The sequence below is a fragment of the Thunnus maccoyii genome, chromosome 8 (genome assembly GCF_910596095.1).
Source record: "Thunnus maccoyii chromosome 8, fThuMac1.1, whole genome shotgun sequence".
NCBI lineage: Eukaryota > Metazoa > Chordata > Actinopteri > Scombriformes > Scombridae > Thunnus > Thunnus maccoyii.
In genome coordinates this window covers 23,266,927-23,293,332 of record NC_056540.1, presented here as the reverse complement: position 1 = coordinate 23,293,332, position 26,406 = coordinate 23,266,927, and the positions used below count along the sequence as shown (strand labels likewise).

Below are 26,406 nucleotides of genomic sequence, written 5' to 3'. Positions count from 1 at the left end.
GGGATAGATGTTGGCCATATTTCCCATTATCATAAAGTCACATTGTGTTATGTAATCTAATGGGTAAAGTGGGCTCTTTCTCTTTTCATATCTTCCCCCTCTCTTGCTCTAATGTTTATGTAATTATGTATAGTTATTACCTCAAAACGACTGAAGCATATCAGAAAAATCCAGCAGCAGTAGAGGCAGCATTGGTAGTGCATGTTGTGGTTATGTTATACAAGGGATGGACAGTAAAAAATGAGCAACACATTAGAAAATAATGCAATCTCATTCAATTGCTGTGTCATAAGTACTACCTTTATGAAGCTTATAATAGTTCTGTTAAGACTATTAGAGAGGTGTTAATTCTAGTAGTTTTTGAGGCCATGATTGTTGGCCTTGTGGTATTGGATATCTTCATATTGGAAGGTGTTTCCATTACTTTGTCCACTCCTGTTAGTATTTTGATGGCAGGACGACCTAATTGTATCATTAAAAACAAAAGAAGGCACAGCAGAAAATGGAAAGCAGCATAAAAACAGGGACAAGCATAAGACATAAACTGCTGTAGAGCAGGCCTTGTAGGTTGGGATTTAGAGTTAAAACTGATGATTACATTTCTTGAAGGAATGGCTCCACATTTGGGGAAATATGCTTATTAGCTTCCTTGCAGAGTGATAGATGAGAAAATTGATACGACTCACTCATCTGTATGCTAAATATGAAGCAAGATCCAGGAGACCTTTAGCATAGCATTTCTGTTCCAGCATGTAATCTCCCCAATAAAACCACAACTTGTCATTTTTATATTTCAGTTTTTTGGATTAAATAAACAAAATATAATGTGTTTTAGTGAGCTTTAGAGGTGCTGGCAGGTAGATTTTGTTACCTATGGACAGGGCATGGTTAGCTGTTTGACCCTGTTTCCGGTTTTTATGCTAGTTTACTGGCTGCTAGCTTCACATTTAACAGAGAAATGTAAGTGGTCAATCTCCTCATCGAACTCGTGGAAAGAAAGTGAATATGAGTATTTCCCAAAATGTTCAGCTATTCCTTTGATTCCTCTTTTGTTGCCAGTGTCAGTGTCATATGTAAAGGTTTGGTGAAGAGAATAGATTTCCATCACTGGGGAACAAAGCTGTATTGTACAGTTTATAGGATCCACATTAGCTGTTCCCTAAAGCACGGCTAGTATTCCTGGGGTCCATATTTAAAAACATACATTAACATTACAGTCGACACAAATGACATATATTAGAGAATAACACTGGCCTCACCAGTGCAAATGTAGTGAGGCCATGGATATACAGAAAGACAGCATACCGACTAGCAATGCGTCCCTCTCAGAGTGCACAGGACTGGGCTGATTCTTCTCTGGAAGACCTTCCTTCTCTTGACTGCATGAGACCACTGATGATGCTGTTACATCCTGAAGAATGATGCACAAAAGCTTTTTGTGTCAAACCACAGAGGTCACAAATGGTGTAAAAACACCCACACAGTATCTGAACAGAAAAATATATAGTATAGTGTATAGTAACAGTCGTAGCAATATTTGAGGTCGTACTACATTAATTTGCTTGGTGATGCAAAGGTGCAAACATGTATTAATTAACATGCAAAGTGTTTGCACTCTGAGCAAACGCAAAAGTAGAAAATAAACACAAAATAGTCTACATAAAAAGAAGGAGTGGAAGAATTAAATCAGCAGCTACAGCTCTCACAAAGGGGCAAAACAAAGCAAGAGAGTGAGAGTGCTAACAATGCTAATGATCAAGCTGTTGTTTACTGTGAGCCTCTGACAGCTTCATACACAGAAGTGTGGATAGATGATGAAATCTGGGTGTGTGTATGTGGCGGGAAAAGAGATCATGTGTGTCTTGCATGACTGAAATTTCTTGAAGATAATTATTTTCTCAGCAGCATGTTAGGTGGCCTCCTCTGTAGAGTCTCCCTTTGTGTAATCAGGATGTAGTGGCCTTCAAGTTGTAGTCTACACTGTGTGTGTATATTTATTGTATATGTATCTTTGTATGCTATGGCACAGTTCCTTCATTTTCTAACCCAATCATGTTGGGGTGATTTATTCAGTGACAAATACAGTCCCTGTGAAGACTGGCCTGTAATGGTATGTCATGTCAGTGGAAGAGTGAGGAGAGGAGAGGGGAGGAGAGGAGGATAAATAAGTAAGGAAAAAGAGGAGGTAAGGGGTAGACAAACATTCACTGTGCAGTAGTGAGGTTTTTTTCCACTTACACTGACTTGATTAGCACTCTGTTTGCTCCCCCTGTCATCTTGCTTTAACATCTCCAGCTAGAGTCAATTAGAGAAATGAGAGGAAACGTCAATGAGAAACAAGTCACCCACTAATGCAATAAGACACACCAAAACTCACACTCCATCCCTCTCTAGCTCCCCTTCTCTCATACACACACTCTGACACATAAACACATTAGCAGCAGCATGAACAAGGACTAGTTTCAGGTTTTGGAGACAAAACTATATAAAGAAAAGTCAACTAGTTTACTGGAATATATGGCCTAAGAATAGCAACCAAAAGAATTGATTATTTAAAGTGTCCCCTGCTCCGTTCTGCGGTGCTGTGTGGACAGTCATTGATTCGAGTAATGAAACTTGCATCCACACTTCATAGCTGAAGGCAGCGATAATGTAACAACAGTGCTGACAGGTGCGTGACGAAAGATGACATCTTGAGAGTGGATTTGGGACACTATTGGGCTGATATGGTAACTACATTATTAAACGGATACATAGTATTAAGAAATAATGCAGCGCTGACAGCTACAATCCTGCATGAATGCACACAGTGAAAGTACGCCTGCAAGACTGAATTATCCTGTCACATTGTATGTGAAGAGCTGATATGTAACTTAGTGCAAATTACATACAGCACAGAACCTATAGTCTTGAGATTTTTTAGCTAATTAATTTAATGTCTGTTCTATTTTTAATTGTTTTACTGTATTATTTATAAGATTTCTGTCCTTTGTCTTTGTTGGTTTGCTGTATCCTATGCACTTTTTCTGCTCCAATGAACCGTTTTCCAGGAAATGATCTTGACATGATGACAGCATATCCTGCTGAATGACATGATGTGACGGGTCAGGTCAGAGGGACGTGAGCTAATATAGATCCAGTACTACAGGAATCGGTGAGGGTCAGTTAAAGGAGCCTTTAAGTGTGGTATTACTCCACTATTACAGTTACTCATTGTCTGCATTACCAGTACTTAAGTACACTGTAAATGCAATCGTGGAAACTGTGCTTTGCCTGAGCATTTTTATTTTAACCACAATACTCTTTAGTAATGGGAGACTGATTGTTGGGACCATGCTAAGAATTTCTGATTGTTCATTGCAGCTGCGACAGGTCAGGAAGATCCCTACACATTAACCTTCTCAGTGGTTTTGTAGAGCCACATTTAGGGGCATAGCAGAGGGAGTTGCTGGAGTAATACTGTGACCTGTCAGACTCTCACTGACAACAGGCTCATGGAAAGTTAAGATGATGCTGTTTCTTTTTCTTGCTGACTCCACCAGCTGAGCCCTTTTTTCCTCTTGACGATTCTCCTCTCCTTTACACCTGTCTCTTTACCTCTTTTCTATCTCCAGTACAGTATTTCTTGTACACACAAGAAGGGGAATACAGACAAATAAAATCAAGGTGTACCAACATGGAACAGCATTATTTACACGTTACAACTCAGAGGTCAGTTATGGCAAATTATTTATAATTATTTATAGTTTAAATACCATAACACTATACTATTATTTATAGTTTAAGCACTATAACTTTGTTGCAAACTGTGTGCAACTTATATAATCTTGCATTTTCACTTCTGATTACCTGGTGAACTGGCCTTGTGTCAGTTTCTTCTTCACAACCACTGACAGGACTCACAAAGGTCAGTCCAGCACAGGTACAAAGTTCACAAAACAACAATAAACTTTTGTGTAGTGTGGCCCACAAAGCGCACCACATATATCAGTGCAAGATAGTTGCCAGAGGAAGAAAACAAGTGCACAGCACATGAAGAAACTGCTGATTGCAATAATGTGGAAGAAGCTTAAATCCAGAGGGAGGAAAAAGGTGTTTTCTCCAGTGACAGAAGCAGCTTGTAGTTGAAGGATTGTCTCCTGGGAGAGTACGAGAATAGTTGGACAGAAGGCTCTGTCATCTCCTTAACGTCACCTAAGGACAAATATCCTTGCTGAGGTCCAGATGATTAAGCATCTCTGCTACTGTACAGCTCAGCTTGCGTGGAGATATAATTCTCTTGAGAACAGGGAGTGATGAATACCAAATCCAACAAATCTAGAAATTCCTGGTCCCTGAGAGAAGCATTTCTACTGTATAAATGTAGACTAGAAAGAAACTTGCTCAGTGGTGTAATTCCTGATGAATCTGCAGCCATCTTCATCACCAGTGCGGCGTTAATGTGAAGAATCCAGTAGTACCTCTGGACTGAAACAGGTAGAAGCTGTACAGACAAGCCTTGCAGTCAAAAGATTTTTTTTAAATCTAATCGTGGTGGTCATCACAGTCAGTCTGCAGATGTATCTTCAATACGAGCTGAGTAAAAAGGGGATTCAAGCTGCAGGTTCCTGGCTCCTTTATAGAGTATTATAGAACCAGCCCATAGATCTGCCTCAAGGTCCAAGAACAGCAACGTCTGGTAGGGAAGGTAGGGAACATACAAATGCGACTAACTGATATAGTTCAAATATCTGCAGTTGAGTGACCTTCTATCAGCTTACAGCAGACCAACTTGAGCAGCTCTGTGGATAAAAAAAAGATGACCTGAGAGCAGAAAGCAAGCCGCCGGAGTCCTCTTGCACCACTGGACAGTAGTATTTCAGTATTATCATTATCTAATTGCATAGCTGATTGAACTTGAAGCTCATTCTCATGTCAGCCCTCTTCCCTTTAGCCATGCTGAGCCAAAATTGGATGGCAAAAAATGAAAACATAAGAGTACACCTGCGCTGAATGAGATCTTTGTTGTATTTCAATAGGTGACCTGCAATGAAATTACATCTTTGTAGTAGTCTTTGAGCAGCTTTACTTGAGTTATCACTTAACTGCCTTACTCAAGGCACCTTGAACAACAGAGAACCCACATGTACGTCTTTATATTTTTTCCATTTAAACTACCAAACAGGTCCAGAAACTCGACCAAATGAATTCTGGTCTGGCTTAAAATCCTCCCACTTACAGCTGACTCCCTTTAACCAGTTTGTCCCATTTCTTATTTTATGTAATGGTGGGCCTGTCCTCCCAAAAATGTGTTTTGGTATATATATATTTTGTATATGGATTAATCTGAAGTTTAGATTTGGGCTATGTCCTGTATATGTACCACCAACCTTAAAAAAATGTTTTGCTTGTTGGTAATATCAAAAGGATTTTGAATGTGTAGGATTATAGAGATTCTATGTTTTTGACAGTTGAGGGAATCTTGAATGAGTGACCTGTTGTGCGTGATCATGGAAACTCCCCCAACACAGCTGTGGACTGTGATGCAATTATGGACTGTATTTCAGCACTATGTCACTTTATGACTGATATGTCTTGAGAAAGGTCCTTGTGACACTTTTTAAATAAATCAATGGAGAGGTGATAAGTGTGTGTGAGAATTGACTTTTTTTCTTTGGAATTGGATCTTCAGGGGAATTGATTCCCTGCACCACAGGAGAGACAAAGCAAGAGGTGTGCGTGCTCTTGTAACACCAACATACAACATCACAAGAGTTAAATGGAAGAGATGGCAATGATGGCAATGAATGCACCCAAGACATGCAAACATTTCCTGCTTCAGAACAACGTACTCTAAAATAAATCTCATTTGGGAGTTCATTCAAGGATTTTATGTGCCCTCAAATGTATTCTACCCACATACACAAGGAACAGTTTTAGGCTATATCTCCATAACTTTACTGAGAGAAAAATCTAAATGTGCAAACTATAATTATTTGAAGTTATTATGTGGAACTAATCACACAATTTAGATTTCAACCTTTTCTTCTGTTCCTTTATTATCTAGCCTGAATCTCAAATTAAAGGTTAAATTATACAGTATGACCTGATCTCTCAGGTACTTCAAATGACCTGTCTTTTTCAATTTTCTTTGTGTAAGGCATGGTTGATACCAAAGATCATGATTATTTATTGCCTTTAGGCAACCTTCCACCCATTCATTTACTTTGCTGGGTTGATTTAGGGACAAATCATTAGCCACCACTTTAAATTCACTAAAATCTTCACTAAAATGCAGGCGGCAGTGTATTGAATTATTTTCCCGATATTCGTCATGCACTGAAACTCATTATAAAGTCATTTCTAGAACACAAATGAGGCAAATGGCTTTTCAGATTCAGTATTTCCATTTAAGCACACACAAGGTCTTTTCTTGACTTAGTGTCACTTGTGTGTATGTGTGCGTGTGCTTTCTTCTAACCTTTTGTGAGTGTGTGGCCTGCAGGTTGTGTAGTCTCACCTTGAAGTTATCGATTTGGTTCTTCAGCAGCTGTTTGTCTTCAATACTCCTCTCAAGCTCTGCCTCTCGCTCCTTCAACTCTTCTCTCATTCTCAGAAGTTGCTAGACATAAAGAAGAAGAGTGATTAGTCATTGAAGTTCATGTCAGCCATGTTTCACCAGTGAAAATCTTCAGAGTCTAAAGATACAGGATTGAAACTGTAAGGCTCTGTCCTGAACTCCTTTGTATCAGAAGATAAAATTCCTCTTGAGAAAAATCTAAAATAAGGGCTCCCTCATCAGCTTCTTTTCATGAGATGCTGAACAATCCATCTGTTACAGTGGTGCTGTGCAGTGTGTGTCAAGTGAGGTGAAAATTGGGCGCTTGTCAGGAGACGGGGAGCTACGAGTGATTCAGCTGATCAGCAAGGCAGACCTGCACATAATGAGCTCCTCTGCATATCTAGAACCTCTTTCATACTCTGTATTAAAAGATGCCTTCTGCATATGTCATCTAGATAATGAACGAGCCAATTACACTCTAATATTTTTACATTATGCAGCATTACGGTCAGCGTTCAGTCTGCATCATATATTATTTTTGGCATGCATTTCGTAAAGCAGGTGTGCAGATAGGTAGCTGGCAAATAGCACATATCTAGTAATCATTGCTGGCACTGTGATGGTGGTCTAGTTAGGAACTGGCTGTCAAATCGTGCTCAAATTACAAGGATTGAAAATGTGAAGGCAAAACAATATTTTATTTGTTTTACATAGCACAGCTCAGAAAATGAGGAAATTTAAGATTTAATTTAATTTAAGAGGAAAAATACTAAGAAATATCTTTAAATATTGTTGGGCTGTTGGTGAAAATGAAATAGCAATGGATTATTAAGGCAAGTTACTTTCGAAATCTAGATTTTTTTGTCACAGGAAACTCTGATATCAGAGTGAGAAGATTCAGTTCAGGTAACCTGAACAAACCCAAACAGTTCGGCTTTATTAGCTAATCAGCCAACAAACTATTTATACAGTATATATACAGTACCAGTCAGAGATTTGGACATACCTTCTCATTCCCTTGAATAAGAAAGTGTGTCCAAACTTTTGACTGGTACTGTACATAGTGTATATACACACACATAAGGAATGTTCACAATAATGGACTGTATTTGAACTGCAAGAAGACTGATAAGACAAACTGCTAGCCAGCAAGTGGAAATCTGACATTGAAAAAAATGCATTTTGCATGTTAATGCAACAGCACATATTGCAATTGGAATATAATTGAACCACATGATTTCACTCTATTGTGCTGCCTAGATTTCAGATAGGTGTAAATGTAATCTGTATAGCTCATATTTGTGACATACTATGAGCTGAAATCAGTTGAAAAACCAAAGTTGTTGAGCTCACCCAGCTGCTTATGTAATTTTCCATAACAATGGAGACATAATGCAGGTAACAACAATAATTAACAATATCCTGATATGAGGCCTATTAAATGAGATTATTATCCAGATAACATAGTAAGATTAAGATTGTTTCTTCAGTGTCAGATGTAAATGAGGCCTTATCCTCTCATGGGAGGATATTTTCTCACTAAGGACAATCTTCTGCATAAATTGCATTTACATCTGGCCACCTCTGAGATGCTGAGGTCATATCATAATGCAACACCTCTGGAAGAGGTCTGACAGATCTAATCAAATTCTGTGTTTATATCTTGCATTAATATTTTCTTTACCGGGATAAGATACAGCTTAAATTTAAAATGTATAAATATTTGTCACAGATGCACCACAGAGAAGCTTGAGGGCAGAAACATGGAAATGTGGTGTAAGGCTGGTCAAACAAGGCTACGACTTTACACATTATTAGACGCAAGCCCAAAAGCGGAACATTAATTTAAAGGCTTGACTCAAAACACTGAAACCAAAATAGTGACTGCAGCACTGATGCAATTTGTTATAATTTAGACTTGGTGCTGAATAGACTATTGGCAAGCACCAGAGGCAAATCTCCACATATGCTTCCCCGCCCCTCAGAGACCCCTGTCACAGTGATAAACAGAAGATTGTGGTTGCACTGTGCAGCTCCCTGATGTAAACGTGTATGTGGAAAAAACAACAGATGTGCTCAGCCAACCATTCATAGGTAAATATATAATCTTAAATATGGTAACATTTGAGCTTTCAGCATCATTCAGATGGGGAAAAAATGTGGTTGACGGTGATATTTTGCAGCTTAAAGGATGCTTTTCTTAACATGAAAATACTCCACGCCAATATGTTCTGGATATATATCTTTCTCTACTTGTCATTATACAACAGTTAACCTGTACATATACATTTGGTGTACATGTCACTTTGTAAAGAGAAGTAAACTTCAAAGGGCGAAACTAGAGAGATACTAAGGACAAGGCTGACATGAAGACAATCTGGAGGTTAAGTTTCAAGGTAAACATCAATTCTCTCCTGCAGATCATTCAAGTGGTGTCATGCAAGTGTAAACAGGATAAATCTATCTGCTGATAATACTTCAGCCTTTCCAAGATCAGAGAACAACTACATTTCAGAAAAAGGGAAAAAAACAAAGTGTTCACATTGTCAACTAATGTTTCAACACATCCACATACCAAAACAACAGAACAAGGCTAGTGCCAATGACTTCCAAAATGACCCATATGAGTATTTTCAGGGTCCTCTAGAGGACGGATGGGGACCACAAGAACGACCCACAGGACCGTTTTATAATATAATGATGTTTTATGGTGTGACAAGGCTGTGGTTAGGTTTAGGCACCAAAACCACTTGGATGGGGTTAGAGAAAGATTATAGTTTGGACACCTGATCGAGCCACAGTGACTTGTGGTGTAAACAATATCCTGTTAACAATAATCGCAGTGTAAACACCAGTGAAATACATTTGTGGGGAAAGACACTTGCATTTAGTGGGAGGCAAATACTGGTCTCCTGCAGCAAAGGCAACTTTATGCCATCTTGCTAAATATCTAGTCACCCCCCCCTACCCATCTCCTACTGATAAGGAAGTCACGTAACCATAAGTTGTTTTTGGTGGCCTGAATTTTAGACCTATACTGTTTTTTTTTTGTGAGAATGAGCTCAATGTTTTCATATATGTGCTGGAGACACATTTCATAAAAGTATTTACAGTGCACTTTGTCAAATTAGATAGAAGTGGAGAAAAGCTCTTCAGCCTTGAAAACAATATTTTCTGTGACATCTCTTCGCTTAAGGAAGAGTAACTGCAAGCTGGGGCTATTTGACAACACAGCAGGTGATCAGAAAAGTGGATTGCTGCCTGAGGAAATGTTTTCTTTTTTCAAGCGAATTGCTAAATGTTCCTAAGGGTAATTTTCTATTAAAAATGGCCTGAAGCTCTGGTTCTCAATCCTGGTCCTCGGGACACAAAGACTTATTCTTTTTTCTTTTTTTTTCATTTTGTATGAGTATAATTTCTGTCTAAATGCTAATTTCTATTGTTCAATCAAAACAACAAAAAATTGATTCACACCCTGACCTGCACACAAACACATGACTGCAGCTGCATGTTGAGTCAGATTAGAAGTGTTACTTAAATTTACAGTTCTGTATGTAAATTTTTAGTATGCGAAAGTAAAAGGTAAAAGGTACAATACACATTTTTCTGCAAATCCACAGCAAAGAAAATAAACTGACATTTACCAACCAGATAACACAATGTAAGTGTAAGTGTAAGTGTGAATGTAAACTAGATTTATTTATGAGAAATCTGATCAGTTTTTCTCACAAGCTGAGTATAGGAGGTATATCTAACTAATGTGTTATATCTGAAGATTCACCACACTGCGTTTAAAGAGGAATATAATCAGCTTGAAAGTGAACTGAAGTCTAAAACTATAAGAAAAGCTGTACAGGACGGGGTGTATATTAGGGCTGAAACTAAAAATAATTTTCATTATTGATTAATCTGTCGATTATTTTCTTGATTAATCGATTAGTCATTTGGTCCATAAAATGTCAGAAAATGGTAAAAAATGTAGATAACTGTTTCACTAAGCCCAAGGTGCAACTTCAAATGTTTTGTTTTATCCCAACCAACAGTCCACTATCCAAAGATATTTAGTTTATTATCATAGAGGGCTAAAGAAACCAGGAAATATTCACATTTAAGAAGCTGGAACCAGACAATGTTAGTATTTTTTCTTAAAAAATAACTCAAAAAGATAATCAATTATCAAAATAACTGGCAATTAATTTTCTATCTATTGATTAATCAACTAATCGTTGCAGCTCTAGTGTTGCTATGTATAAAATGATATCAAAAGAAGATATATACACCTATGGAGTGGAAGAGAGTGGCGGTTTTTCAATCCCAGTGTAAACATCTTTGCCTCTTTTGTCCTCTGATCAGGAAACTGATCAAGGTCCTCCTTAGCTTAACCTCAGCAGGTTGTGCTATACAATCAAGCCTTGGCTGAGTGTTAATATGATGAGGCTTTAAACTTCACTTAAACTAAGTATGCAGCAAATTTTAATTAAACGTGGGTTTCAGAAAAAACATTGTTCATTAAACACCACCTTCTAAGGACAGGGGACTCAAGTTTTAGAGACTGCATGCGACCAACCTTGATCATAGTCCACCCACAGTACACCCACTCAGTGTACCTGATTCAGTGTACCTGAAGGCCTTCTCAGGACTGTGTAGGCACACAGGTTGTCCCTGACTCTCCTATTAGTTCTTTTGCATCTGTTAGGGCATGAGAACTAAGGCTTGAATTATGCTTGAAAAGAAGTCGTTTGTATGACGTGTTGTTTGACCTTGTCAGAAATCAAACGTGTTTATTGTTGTACTGAGTGGCCATACTCAAAGCCAGAGTGAAAAGCCAACCACCATAATGCAACAATTACTCCTGGAAGGCATTCATAGAGTTGGACTCAGCTGTACATGTGAAAAATTAGAGAAACAGTTGATACAAGTTCAGATCCTCATTTGTTTCTCACCTCCACACATCTAGCCAATCACAGTGTCATGTGGGGATGAATGCTGGATTTACGGTTCAGGAAAATTACAGAAAATGTCGGACACAGCCCCCCTTTATCCAATGTTGGAAAGGTGTTGAGGGAAGGATTCCTGAAGCTGTTCAACTTCCCGACAAGCTGCTCTGACGGAGTATACTGGTGCCATAACACATTTATCATTCTAATTGGTACGTGGAGTCTGGTGACCTCAGTTTAGTTCCCATCAGAGCTCCACCCATGGACTGTATATAAAGATGGATGTAGCAACATCACCCATTGGTAGTGACATCACCCATTTGTTTTCAGTGGAGCCAGTTTAAAGCCCAGAGTTGCTGCTTATGGTCGGCCCCATCTTTTCTGTTTAAAGTCAGTACCTTCCAAATAAGAAGTGCAGGGTGTTGCCTCTCACGCTCTGGAAACACACCCCACTACCTTGGACCGAAGAGTACGCTAGCTTACTGGGAACACTGAGTGGTGCATGCTTGGGCTAACGTTTGCTACTTTATCTAAATTGTGCTACCAGGGCAGGTATTGTAATCAAGTAACATTAAACTTACCGAAATATTGTGACATTAGTCCAACTCAGTGCGAGTCCCGGAGCTGGGGAGAGCAGCGGGTGAGCAAACTGTCAGTAACAGTTGTCAATCATTGCCTACATGGCAGACATCAAAGCCTTGTATAAGTCTTTGAATGTTATTAACAGAGCAATGATTTCCAAAATGCCCACCAGCACATTTATAAGAGCACCCAAATTTGGTGATTTAGACCATAATGACTATTTGAGAAAAATGATTGACTCAGTATTTCTAGAGAGCTGTTGAGAGAAGTTTTTTTGAATGGGGGTCATTTGGAGCCAGAGACTTTTGGAGAGCCAGAATAATGTCTGTGCAGCCTTAAAATACACCTGAAAGCAGCCAAGCCAGATATGTAGCATCCCACCAGGCTCTTTAAAAAACACAGTGAACACACACAGTTAAAAAAAAACACCTAGGGGCCATCAAAATCTTAAAAGTTTTACTTTCCTTATTTTTTTACAGACTATAACATAGTCTGTAAATCATTTAAAAGAGAGAGCACATTTAGTAGTAAATACTGCCTGTTTCTCCCATTTGTTAGACAGAAATGTTCAAGGGGTCATTTATTCTTGCCTGCCTTTCAACCTCTACTGTAGTTTTACAGTGCACTGACAACATTATCACACACTGATTTGTCTGAAAATCGTTGCTTCAGCTTATTTCTCTACATTCAGGTAATTTTCTATTGTCATAGCATTGAAGATGATATGTAATTTCCGGGATCAGTGAAGTATAGTCCAGGCCAATCTTTGATTGAATCACTGATTACTATCAGCTGTGATAAGCCAAAGCTGCAATGATTTACACTAAAAAAGTCACTCCGCTTCCTCTGAGGTTACAATTGCATACAGTATAAGAAATAATTGAGGCAGCTTTAACAGCAATAAAGATTTCACCTGTGCTGATTGGAACCAAGTTAAACATAATTTATTTTGTTCATGGCCTATTAAAGCATTGCGTGCATGACTGGAATGAGGCTTTTGTTTCGCTCTTGTTTTCCTGATAAGTGAATAATCTCCCAGTATGATGATAGAAGCTAAGATATATTCACTTGTTTTCCATGCAAAGTAACTTTTTTGCAAGGGTGTTTTTGGAATTATGTGATATTGTAAAAGTCAAGCAGTGATCTTTTATTTCTCTGGTAGCAGGGATATTCTCAAAGCAGGAAATGCTGCATAGGAAATTACTCAAGTGCATTAAATGGTTGGTTGGGGAGGATTTTTTGCAGCGTCAGGGTTATTAATGTGTTGATTTTGTTTATTTCATTTAATTTCATAATTATCATATACTGCTATATAAAAATTGTGTTAAAAGAACTTACTGAAGTCACCTGTTTAGTGGTCTAATCTTGAAGTGAATTATACATCTACTGAGATTATGTGATGTGATGTAATAAATACTTTAGAAAACACACCTTTATCTGAATACAGCCCATCTTCAGAAAGCAGTATTGTCAAAATAACATACCCACATCAGTTGTAGCTGATATTGTTTTTGTCATTATTGGTGTCTTTTTCCAAACTTCTTTCCATGGTCAGTGGTAAACTTCAGCTCCCATGAGATAATTATTATCAAAATATCAATCTAGGGGCTGCAACTGACAGTTTTTTTCATTATCGATGAATCTGTCTGGTTCACTGTTTTGGCCATAAAATGACAAAAAATAGTAAAAAAAATCCAGTTTTAAAATTCCAGATGTTTTGTTTTGTTTGATCCATAGTCCAAGTCCCACAGATAATCTGTAAACAATCATGTTAGACCACGAAAAGCATTAAATCACCACATCACATTTGAGAAGCTGAAACCAGCTAGTATTTGGCATTTTTTGTGTAAAAAATTATTGAAACGACATCAAAATAGCTGCCAAATAATTTTCTGTCAATTGACTAATCGTTTAATCACCTAATTGTTGCAGAATATCAATCTAACTCTATTACGTATATGTGTATACAACACATTACCTTCTGCATGCCTTGCAGAGCCCGCTGTAAGAAGCTGAGCTGCTGAGAGTGTGTGTTGTCCTCCTTGCTCCTGGCTGGTTGGTTCTTGCCTTGCTCCTGTTTGAACAGCTCCGCCTCGTTCCTGTAGGCATCTAGCTGGCAGCGCAGGGAGTCATTCTCCTCCTTTAAGGCTTCCACTTGGGAAACACCTACAGATACATACAGTACATGAAAACAAACACACATAATGAGATATTATTTGACTGCCTAAGAAAGAGTATTTTCCTGTAGGTAATCAATTCAGGCAGCAACAAGAAACACAAATATATGTCAGATTCAGAAAAGCCAATTAAGGATTGAGAAACGGATTCTAGAAATGACAAATTCTAGTCATATATTCAGAAATGCTAGCAACAACAAAATACCTAATTTATTTCAAGTGTAAGATTTATTGTCACAAAGAGATGCAACTTCTTTGAAGCACTTGTCTACCTCACTTTACGCACATGTCCAGTGACTTTATACTGTAAATGGAATTATCATCCATATTTTTATTATACAAGGAAGCATTAAAAATACCATAAAATGTTTCATTAAGCTGCTGCAAAGTTAATTCTGTTTAATCTCAATAACAGCAAAAGTGTAAAGAAACCTCTAGAGACTTTTAGACAAAGAATCATTCGCCTGCTTTCATATTTCTAAAGCAAATGGAGAGTATGAGAGCCTTTAAGAATTATGTTCCCATGCAGGCACTGAAATACAATCCCTTTTGAAAAATGGCAAAAGTGCCTTTTATCTCTGAATAGGCTTTTGACTTCAATAGGATTCTTCTTTTTCCTATTTTTTTTTCTTATTAACTTTCCTGGAGAAATTGAATTCACGCTGACCTCAGTGCAATTGAAAGCAGAACAAAGTGGATTTACTGATTTTGATATGAATGCCACCGATAATGTATTCATAAATGCCCCAAATGAGATTATTCAGTTCACTCAGAGAGACATAAAAATGCTAATCATGACTTAAAATCTATCCCAAAATATCAAGGTTACATGGGTCTAATGTGTCATATATAATATGATGGGAAAAGGTTTGGCAAATACAATGTGTGCAGGATATATGAGTCATATAGGATTAAGAAGCTTATTGTCAGAAGAATAAGAATGTCCCCTCAGTAGTTTATAGCTGTTTTTTCACCACATGAACTTAACCACCCGTAACCTGGAGCTGCCCATACCCTAAACCTATCTATCTGCTAAAGGAAGGAATCATTATGTCTGTATGTCTGTGTGTATGTCCTTCACGTATCTCTTGAACCATTCATTGGATCGACACCATAGTTGGTGGGTGCATTGCTGGGGAACAAAGGGATTGCCGTGTTGAATTTGGTGCAATTTGGACATGCGATAGCTTAATATTGATAAACTCTGAATAAACCAGTGCTCGACGAGCCATTCCACTCTGTGTGGGGGGGCAGGGCGGAGCTTCAGGGCTCTGCCGACTGACTCCCGCAGGGAGAGAACATCTGAGATGAGGCATGACACGAGTCAGAGAAAAGTGCTCTAAAAAGAGAAAAGTAGACAGCGAAAACAGAGCTTTTAATCAAGAATGGACACTCTTACCCCGTGTCTAATCAGAAAGTGTAGTGATAGCAGCACGTTTAGCAGATCAGCAGCGAGTGACTACACAGGAGGCGTTCAGGTACATTGTTGAGCGTAGGTCACCTGCATTTTGGAAGTGCTCCGAGCCCAGTACACAATGACTGTAGTTACGTGCCTAAAAAGGAGCAAATACTTCCACGGGCAGATCAAAACCAGTTTGTTTCATATGTTCCGAGACCATGGCGAGGAGGTGTTTAGGTACATTGTTGAACATAGGTCAACCATGTTTTGGAAGCGCTCAGAGCCCAATACACAATGACTGTAGTTAAAATCTTTTAATGTGTTCGTACATTCACTGACTGAATGGAAGTAAAATTAATCTTGAGTTTGTGTTGATGTGTAAAGCCTTAGACCCTCAGGAACAAACAGACTGATCATCATCATCTGTGTGCTGTTGGATACGCTTTCACACTGCAGGTATAAAGCTTTTGTCAAGAGCTACCTAAACATTATTACATCTGCTAAAGTCTAAGCTTACCATCTGCTGCTTGAATCAAATCATCTATTTGGTGACCACAAAGTCTTCCCTATCTTCCCTTCCTTCAGTTTGATGGCTTTGATGACGGTGCCCTGCCCTGCACCTGTAGCCTATAAACTAATTCAATTTCAAGTTATATTCTAACTTTAACTTATTTTTGTTCTTCCATGTAGCAGTATATTTTCCTTTCTTAGACCCTCGATAACATCAATAATATTCTTACCGCACTATTCCTGCTTGCTTCTTCCACCGCTTTAATATTTGCAACACCTTTTTAGATATTTGGGTTTTTCTTCTTGTGTCTCTTTTCCTTTTCATATGCGTTGTCTTTTATACACGTCTAAAATAGCAGATCAAATATGTGATTGCCAGGGTGTGAATCAAAATCAGCAAAGATACATAGCTTGTATTCATTAAGAGATAAATGTATATTTCATGAAGCCTAGGTTGTTTTATTTTGAAGCCAATTTCCTTAAGAATAAAAGTGAAAAGAGATTCATTCTGTCCAGCATCGCATAAAATTGAACAGTTAAATAGAGGTGTGTAGAGGGGTGTAAAAATATAATTCACATTTCCTGTTATTAATGAAAGAATTTTCATAAGATGTCTACTATTTCATTTAGGATGGATCCAATAGGTAACAATTATAAACTGCATATTAAGATAATGATGATATGATGATATAGATGATAACAAAATTCTTGTGTTGATTTTCTCCCCTATAATTAACGTGAACCATATCAAGAATACAGATACACAATAGCCATACTCACATAACATCATATACTATATACGTTCTTTTGTGTTGAGAAATTTATTAAAAGGACATTTTTCTTCCCCTTCCTGAGCCATGTGTGGAAACATTGTTAAATTACTGACTTATTGAGATAAGAATATGGCACAGTTTGTGTGTGTGTGTGTGTGTGTGTGTTGTGATTTCTTCCAGCAGTATGCAGTGAGGCAAGTAAGGGTTGAGGATAGTATTGATTATCAAGTATTATTAACTTGGTGCCCAAAGAAAACCAACAGTTTGGCCAGATTATATCCAATTTCCCCCACATTTTCTATTTCCCCAGTGAGGATTGTTATCAACAACAGCAGACACATGTACCTGCACGCATGCATGTACACAAATGCTAGAAGAAGAACAAGTTTATTCTCCCATTAATCTGTGTGCTGAGAAAGAAAACCCTCAGCCATAATTTGAGCTTTTTTTCAGCATCTTTGAACTTGTGCATCTGTATGTACACTGTGTATGTGTATATATCTAGCTCCATTTATCAAATCCGACAAAGCATACCCCAATATGACATATTTTTTATTGGAGAAAGCTAATACTAATGCTATTCCCTGTTTAATTCTACAGGGTTTTTTTGTTGTTGTTGTATATCAGATTTATCTGTGCAGAGATTCTTGGTAGTAATAATAACAAAGCATCCTCCAATATGAAGCCTAAAGGGCGTAACTTTCCTTTAGAAAAGAGATTTCAAAAGATTAGTTCTATTTCCTGTTCCGCACAGCTTATTTATCTCTTATTGTGTTTCCTGTTTCTCATATCAGATTACAGGTTCTTTTGAGTGTTAATGCAGACCCCAGTTCTCTCTCTCTCTCTCTCTCTCTCTCTCTCTCTCTGTGTGTGTGTGTGTGTGTGTGTGTTGGTGATTTAGGATTCAGTGCTGTTTAATGTGCTCCAGGGGCTCCTTTGTGACTAACAGTTGTAATACAATCTTTGGTAAAGCCAATTTAATTGACCCTCCTTTGTCTGTAACTGTATTAGTCAGAATGTCTTTCAAGAACACATTGTAAGAGGCCTGTACTTTCTTCCGGAGAGAAAATCAAATGCTGGTGTCAAACATTTGCCTTCATTTACCTTTGTGACCACAACAGCAATTTATCAAACTACAAGTTTGAAATACAGATTATGACACATAGAGTGTTTGGCCAATGTATCATTCTGTTGTGTGAGCATTTGTTGGATTCACCAAAGTTGTTTTGCTGTCTCTAATCACAGTGATTTCTTATTCTGAAAAATATCACTTTAACAGTCTACTGAAGAGTAAACTGTGTCCAAACTGAATACTATATACTGATTGTAATTGTGGTTTGTGTCATTTACACAGTGTAAACAACAAAATGAAGTGTACTTGCTGATGCCAGCACACTAAAATCACTGGATTTTTTGTACAGCATGTTGATGGCCACTATTGTCCTGCAGTTCAATGCACAATCAAATACATGAAGGGTTTAATGACAACTATTAAAAAGCGGCAGAAGGGTGGACAGTGTTGCGATAGCTCAAGTCACAACTCAGCAAACCGAAATATACAGCTTATCAGAAACACATTTTTGCTTGCCATTTATGAGGTTTTGAAATTCAAAATTAGGAGTACTATCTAAATTGCACTACACTGTTAGAAGCTTGCTAACTAATGCTGTCTCACTCAAAAATTAAACATTTGAAAAGTTATTTTTGCTGCCACTCAGAGGAATCAATATGCTTATCTAGCACAGCTTTGAATTACTTTGGTTGTAAAGAGTATACGCTCCTTTGTGCCAAAATACTACTGACAGGTACAGTATTGCCTGGTAGGATCACAGTATTCATCTCTATCAGCACCTGCACACTGTTGAGTGTCATCCCAAAAAACTTTACCTGAGTCCTCAGAGTCTTTGTTTTTGGAAGCAGAAGAGTCCTCCATGTCATCATCAGACATTTCCATCTCCTCTTCTCCCCTGATGCCCATAAGCTGCTCATGGTGCATGTTTCTAATATCCTGACAAACACAAGAAAAGCAGAAGATAAATATCTGCACTGTGGATATGCTGTATACTCACTCTACTGGTTGTAAAGCAATACCGCCGACTGTGAGTTGTTCACAGTTCCACCCCTAAACTTCTCAGATGATTCACAAAAAAGCAAAGACTGAAGTTCAAAAAATGAATCCAAATTTGCATAGCAGAACTTCCCCAATAATTATCTCACAACTAGTGATTGGAATTCGGGCTCTTTTTAGTGAGCCAGATCATTTAACTCCGCTCAGATGTAAGAGCTGGCTCCTTTGGCTCCCAAATGGCTCCCAAATGGCTCCAAAACGGCTCTTCATTTAGTACCACTTCTGGCTTTTGTAATTCAGCCAAATTTAGCAATGTTTTGACATATGATTGGTATGTGTGCACATATATCACTTATATTATTCAATGTAATTATCCTAAACCGTAAAATTTCCAGAATATCATCATTTTAAATGATTTTCGGTATAAAAAACTTAAATAATGTAAAAGGGTTAGCAAGGCAGCTATAGTCCATCAGAGCTAACCCCACCTCCACACACACACACACACACACACACACACACACGCGCGCGCGATTGGTCGCACATACATAGAGATCAACACAACATTCAGTCAGTGCATGGAGAGTGCATGGCCAAGTAGTGTGATGAAAAGATCATCCTATTATTCTGTCTTGTATTCATTTAAAAAAAAAAGGAAAGTAAAAAGAAATTGGCTCTCAGACATGAGCCCACTCCCATTAATTAAATTGTTAATTTAAAGGAGCCAGCTCATAGAGCCAACTCATTCGTGACTGACACATCACTACTCACAACCGCTCCAATTTATCTATCTAGGTCCGACCTCTAGGTTGGGCACCACCGAGCTAAACTATCTAAGCCACCTGTGTATTAAGTCGTTAAACATAACTCCACCTCGAACAGCTACTACAGTAAAATACTGCTTACACATCAATGCATCAGTATTAATACTATAATGATGTCATATATAACAATGCAGAATGAGTACTTTTACTTCATACTTTAACTGGAAAGTTATTGATAATTCTTCTGTTCTTTTTTTATTAAGTGGAATTTTGAATGCAAGACTTTTACTTGTAATTGTGCATTTCAACATTATGGTATTGGTACTTTTACTTAAGGAAAAGATCTATATTTCTTCCACTGCTGGGTAGACTTAACATTTTTAGCCCTCCAAGGAGGATAAAATAATGTGAAAATACTTTGACCATCACTCTGGAAACTATTAGTGTGGTACAGCTTGACCTGCACCGAGATAATTTTGTTCTGTCCACCTTCTACCTTACTATTAGTGCCTGGTAAACACACACACAAATATACACACCTACGTGTGCACACAAAACGAGTGTGCACCTGTTTTATTATCAAATTGGAGGGCATAAGGCCTTTCTTCTCTAGTTAATGCAGTGTGAAAGTATATAACAGATAAAAGACAGAGGGATTAAAATAGGCTATTGAGCATGTTAAGGTACTAAAGCTCAAAGAGCACCGTAATCCTTCATGAATCTAACTTCATGCTATTAACACTGAAAACCCTTTGAATAATATCCCAGAGTGTTTCAAAGTAGTCGTGAATAAAACATTACAGAAAACATTTTTAATGTCCGATTTTTACATACGAGAATTACTACTACTGAAAAATACATTACATTTTCCAACCAAGCTTAAGGGTAGAATAACTACACAAAAGCACAGTGTGCAATAACTGCAATTTTTACAGTGGTTAAGTCTCTACATTTGTTTTCCACAACCATCTACCTTTCAATTTGTCCCCTTCAATTTCTGGTGCCATGTCAAAGGGGAAGAAAAACTGGTGTCCTTTAAGAGACATAACAGGTTTCACTTTACTGAGAGCAGGAAGGGACGTGACATGTCGCCTGAGCCGCTGATTTCCTCTGCAGCAGAAGCCTGTACACTGATACAATGATAAGACTGATTCTCCATGGTTTTCAGCACATAAAGCCATTCCCCAAACTTACAAAAGTTTTTTTTAATTAAAAACCAGAATACCCATTTGAAAAACAGCAATACCTAGTCTAAAACAAGTATGTCCAACATTGAAAACAGTGTGAATACTTAAAAATGATAGATTACAAATGAGCAAGACTAATAAGCTGAACTTTAGCAGGGATTTTTTTTTTTACCTTGTTCATCATCTTTCCCCTTTCGTAACACAACATAGATGTTTAATATGGAGAACAAAAATAGGTATGCTTTTTCTATTGAAAGAAAACTGCATGCATAAAAGAAATGACAATTTAACAATAATTGAGAAAGAAAAGAAGAAATACAGAAACAAAGTATGACTTGATGGATTTTGATTTGCTTCATTTAGGAAACTAAAAAACACATCAAGTATAGATGTGTGTCCCGTGTTACAATAGAGTTATAGACATATTTCTGCTGTGGTCTGTCTGGTGTACAGATGGTGAGGCAGTTTGCCTTATTACAGATACAGTGATGGAGACAACACCCAGGCTGACTGAGGCACTGAGAATAATTCAGGAGCTGATTTGCACTTACGTTGAACACAAGAGGCTCTACAGCAGCAGCAGTAACAAACCTCGAGATCTGAACGCACACTAACCCTACGAGCTAAAACCTCTGATGCAAAGGCTATTGTCTTTACACTGGAGAGTTAACAACAATGTGTAGAGCTATGGTGCTCCGCCTAACAGCAAATCAATATTAGTGGGTCAAGTGTAAAGTGTGATTAATGTATCAACATTCTAATGTGGACAGCTCCCAGTAGCTGTTCTGAATGCTTGTTAATGTCATAGATCTATTTATGGAAAGTTATTAGCATTTTCATAGTTCTGCAGGGGATGGAACAGAATGAACGCTATTCTCTTTTGATACTGTACATGAATATTCACACAAAGAATAGGGCCTCATTGACATTCAACAGAGAAAATGTTTCAGCAACACGCTGTGACAAAGCTTGATTTGCAATAATGTGTGTTTTCAGTGTGTTGATATATCACATTATGCACAGTGTTTTTGTGAGTTGATGAATCTCTTTGTGTGTATGTGTAAAATATCTAAAATCTAAATAAACAGTTCCTGCACTCAAGCATCAGGAGAGTCTCAGCAGATCAAACCAGATCTACATCTAATGCTGCACTCTCCATTGAAAACAGTACAGAATCCATTAAACACAAGTCTTCATCATAATTAGTGTGGCATTTCTCTGGCAGTGAACAATAATGAAAAAAAAGGAAAACATTGTCAGTTTCTGAAAAGAATTATGATATTCCTGCTAAAACAAAACATGCAATAATTTTCTATCTATATATGGCCACAAACAGCAAATTATGAGGCAGTTTAGAGCAGCAAGAGAGCATCTAAAAGTTATCTGTCTCCACCTGTATTAATGTACCATCTGTATCAGGATCTGGATAATGACATCTGATCACAGGCCTTTGCATTTACACCTGTTATTAATAATCAATAATTAATACTGAGATCTGACATGGTCTGGCTGATTCTGATTGCAATATTGATTCAGTGTAAGAGATTCAGACACAGCTCACATAGATCATACTAGGTGTAAATGGGGTTACTAAAATTAGAAACTGAGTGAGACAGACTGGAAAAAGTAAATCGGACCAACACATCTGAGAGGTTTAGCTCTGGATTTTGTTTCATTTTTGGATATAGATAATAATATTTGTCATAATGTTCCTGTATTGTTTCAGCTCAACCTTTGTTTCAAACTTATTTTTTCAACTTAAAGTTGATTAGTTTTTATAAGTTAAATAAAAATCAAATCAAAAAGAAACGCTCACAATTTGAGCACATAGCCTACTGCCAAAAAAAGTCCTATAGGAGAATTAAGATACCAACCTCTGCTTGTTTGCACCACATGTCCAAGTTCTTGCGCTGAGCTTTGGAGAAGTGGTCCCATGCCTTTTGTTTTGAAGCAGCGTGGAATACAGACACAATCTGTTCAACTGTGGTGAGGAAGAGATGTGTAGATGTAGAGAAGGGCAAGAGAAAGAGACAGAAAGAGGACAGGTAGGAAGAAGCAGAAAAGTGAAATTATGAAGTCAGGTGGGGACAAAATAGCTGTCTGTCTATAGTACATTAATGTTTCAGACCTGTGACATTTAGCGATACATACAGTATATTATAATATTGTATGTATGGTGATGTTGCCACAGAGACAGACACAGAGGATCCCATTGAAACTAGCTTAAGTACATTTTTACAATCTCAAAAACTGACTGCATGACATAAATTCCTTCAATCTCATACTCATAATATATATTTTCCTCATCCTGTCTAGATCAGGTTTGGTATGTCCTTTTAATTATGTTATTACAACAAGTTCCTGCCTACCAAAGAGTCCTCTTTCAGATATGTAGGACCAAAAATTCTTGACTTTGAAGAAACTGCATCCAGGATTCTTTTGGTTTCTTCAAAGTTCAATGATATTGCATAATTTACAGAGGAGTGGCAACCAGCATGTTTCACTATAGTGTAGTCATATGTTTCATACCATTTATTGATATAAAGATTTGTGATTGTCCTGACCTATTAAGCTGCACACACCAGTAATTTACACTCTGTCCAACAGATTTCTATACAGCACTTATTATCTTAAAAATATGTCCTTATTGAAGAAGTGGTTGTTTTCTAATGAAATTGATTCTAATATTGGAGCTAATGGGAGTTCCTTATTTGCTTAGGGAATATAAAAAGGGCTAAAAAAAAAAAAAAAAAAAAGGCTGCTCTCCTCTTTAATTGTAATTGGATGTTTCAGATTATCCACCATACTCTGGGATTCCACCGTTTTAAATATATGAATAGCATTACTGATTGAAAATCACATACAGTATATTTTTAAATATCTTGTACTGCAATCCAATGGGACCATCATCAAGAAAACACTTGACATTTTCCATTACTAATTACAAATTTGCAGTAGATAGAGAGGTATTCCCTGTGGTGGCATAAAATTGAAATTGCAACGTTGTTCTTTCAGTATAAATTGTATTAAAGCTTAACGAGTTTTTGGCACTGGCAAGGGGAAGGTTGAGTCAAAATCTGATGAAAAGTAAAATCTATTTCATTATGTTTATCATCTTTCCATAAGAAAAGGACAAAACTGTTAGCCAAAGAGACAACATTCCCTGTGTGAAATTAAGCAATAGGGTTTATAAAAAATCTGGCTGTAATTCTGAGACATTACAGTACTGAATAAACCAAATTTTCATACAGTGCATATAGTGGTATTTAAAATCAACCAAAATGTGTGTTTTAGTTGGGTGCTGTGCATGTAAAGTCTCAATGTAATCTCTCTGTAAGACTACTTTAAATCTACCAACCTACCAGCCACTTTATTAGGTACACCTTGCTAGTACCGGGTTGGACCCCCTTTTGCCTTAAGAACTGCACATCCATGCAAATTTCCCACTCCACAACATCCCAAAGGTGCTCTATTGCATTGAGATCTGGTGACTGTGGAGGCCATTTGAGTACAGTGAACTCATTGTCATGTTCAAGAAACCAGTTTCAGATGATTTGAGCTTTGTGACATGGCTTGTTATCCTGCTGGAAGTAGCCATTAGAAGTTACACTGTGGTCATAAAGGGATGGACATGGTCAGCAACAATACTCAGGCAGGCTGAGGCATTTAAACGATGACCAACTGGTACCAAGGGGCCCAATGTGTGCTAAGAAATAATATCCCCCACATCATTACACCACCACAACCAGCCTGAACCGTTAATACAAGGCAGGATGGATCCATGCCTTCATGTTGTTTAAGCCAAATTCTGACCCTACCATCTGAATATCGCAGCAGAAATTGAGACTCATCAGACCGGGCAACGTTTTCCCAACCTTCTGTCTAATTTTAGTGAGCTCATGCCAAATGTAGCCTCAGTTTCATGTTCTCAGCTGACAGGAGTGGCACCCGGTGTGGTCTTCTGCTGCTGTAGCCCATCTGTTCCAAGGTTTGACGTGTTGTGCATTCAGAGATGCTCTTCTGCATACCTCAGTTGTAACGCGTGTTTATTTGAGTTACTGTTCCTTTTCTATCAGTTCTAACCAGTCTGGCCATTTTCCTCCCACCTCTGCCATCGACAAGGCATTTTTGCCCTGAGAACTGCAGCTCACTGGATATTTTCTCTTTTTCGGACCATTGTCTGTAAACCCTAAAGATGGTTGTGGTGAAAATTCCAGTAGATCAGCAATTTCTGAAATGCTCAGATCAGCCCATCTGGCACCAACAACCATTCCACATTCAAAGTCACTTGAAGTGACAGTCACTCTGATGCTTGGTTTGAACTTCAGCAGATTGCCTTGACCATGTCCAAATGCCTAAATGCATTGAGTTGCTGCCACATGATTGGCTGATTAGATATTTGTGTTAACGAGCAGGTGTACATAATAAAGTGGCCGGTGAGTGTATATTTGATTTGCATTCAAGTGTCTGATTGGCAGCGTTGTCATAAAAGACAACAAACAGCCCACATTAATTGTTATTTGTTACTATGCATTTTTGTCAAATCTGGTTTACCATAATGTGGCTCACAGTAGAGAGACAGGAGAAAACACGAGGGAGGACACAAATGCAACTGAGATCAGACATATCACATCATAAGACATTATTGTAGATAATTTAGACAGAAATATATTCAACATACTGTATATAGCTTTTGATATTGATAATCATAATATCATTTACATAACACAGTGTTTTCATTATAAAGTCCTTTTTTAAGAAAGCCTAATGACAAAGCAGTGAGAACAGAAGAAAAATAGACATTTTCTTTTTGTAGATATTCTATTTGGCAGCTAACTCATTTTGAGTCATCATGTTAGCAATCTTTAATCTACTCACCTGTAGCAGATGCCTGCGATGGCTGTCTAGACCAGCAGGCAGTCATTTAGAATCATAAATACTTCAGCATTCATAAATTGCCAAGATAAACTTTGTGATGACCCCTGTGGTTTAGGCTTGGGTCGGCTGTATGACTGACCTTTCTGCTCTGTTTTGCAGGTGGGTCATTAGTGTAACTGGGAACACCTCAGTGCCCCTGTATTCCCAGGTTATAAAAGTTCTGGCTGCAGTTAACCTCTCCCTCTGCTCCTCCCCACAGGCACCCGTTTTGGTTTGATTATGCTGCCTTAGTTTCTTTTTCTGCACCTTACAACATGCACACACATTGTACACTCATGCACACCTTACACCACTGACACTACAGATATCCACACCCCATGCTTTAAATATTTAGTTAACTCTTTAATTCATTCAATCTGGTTTAATAAACTTTCTTTTGTTAAAACCTCTACATTGGTGTGTCTTCCTATTTGTTGTGGCCTAAGACCTGGGTCATGACATTTTTTATTTAATAGTTTTTGCTGACTGGCTGCCTTCCTTCTCTGAGGAGGCCATCATGGTACTTTGTAGGCTATTTTATTAGACTATAC

General features: G+C 37.8%; 1 protein-coding gene across 3 annotated transcripts in view; it reads right to left on the bottom strand.

Moving 5' to 3' along the window:
- Positions 1-26,406, bottom strand: part of LOC121901499 (ecto-NOX disulfide-thiol exchanger 2-like) — a 195,316-nt gene that overhangs the window by 9,476 nt on the left and 159,434 nt on the right. For 2 of the 3 annotated variants that reach the window (XM_042418301.1, XM_042418303.1), the window contains 6 exons: positions 22,813-22,919; positions 18,807-18,927; positions 14,039-14,226; positions 6,500-6,601; positions 2,239-2,295; positions 1,306-1,411 (listed from right to left, as the gene is read on the bottom strand). In XM_042418301.1, the coding sequence (XP_042274235.1) occupies positions 1,306-1,411; positions 2,239-2,295; positions 6,500-6,601; positions 14,039-14,226; positions 18,807-18,927; positions 22,813-22,919 (681 nt within the window). Of the gene's footprint in view, positions 1-1,259; positions 1,412-2,238; positions 2,296-6,499; positions 6,602-14,038; positions 14,227-18,806; positions 18,928-22,812; positions 22,920-26,406 lie in introns of all 3 variants that reach the window. The other variant, XM_042418302.1, reaches the window with a different exon arrangement.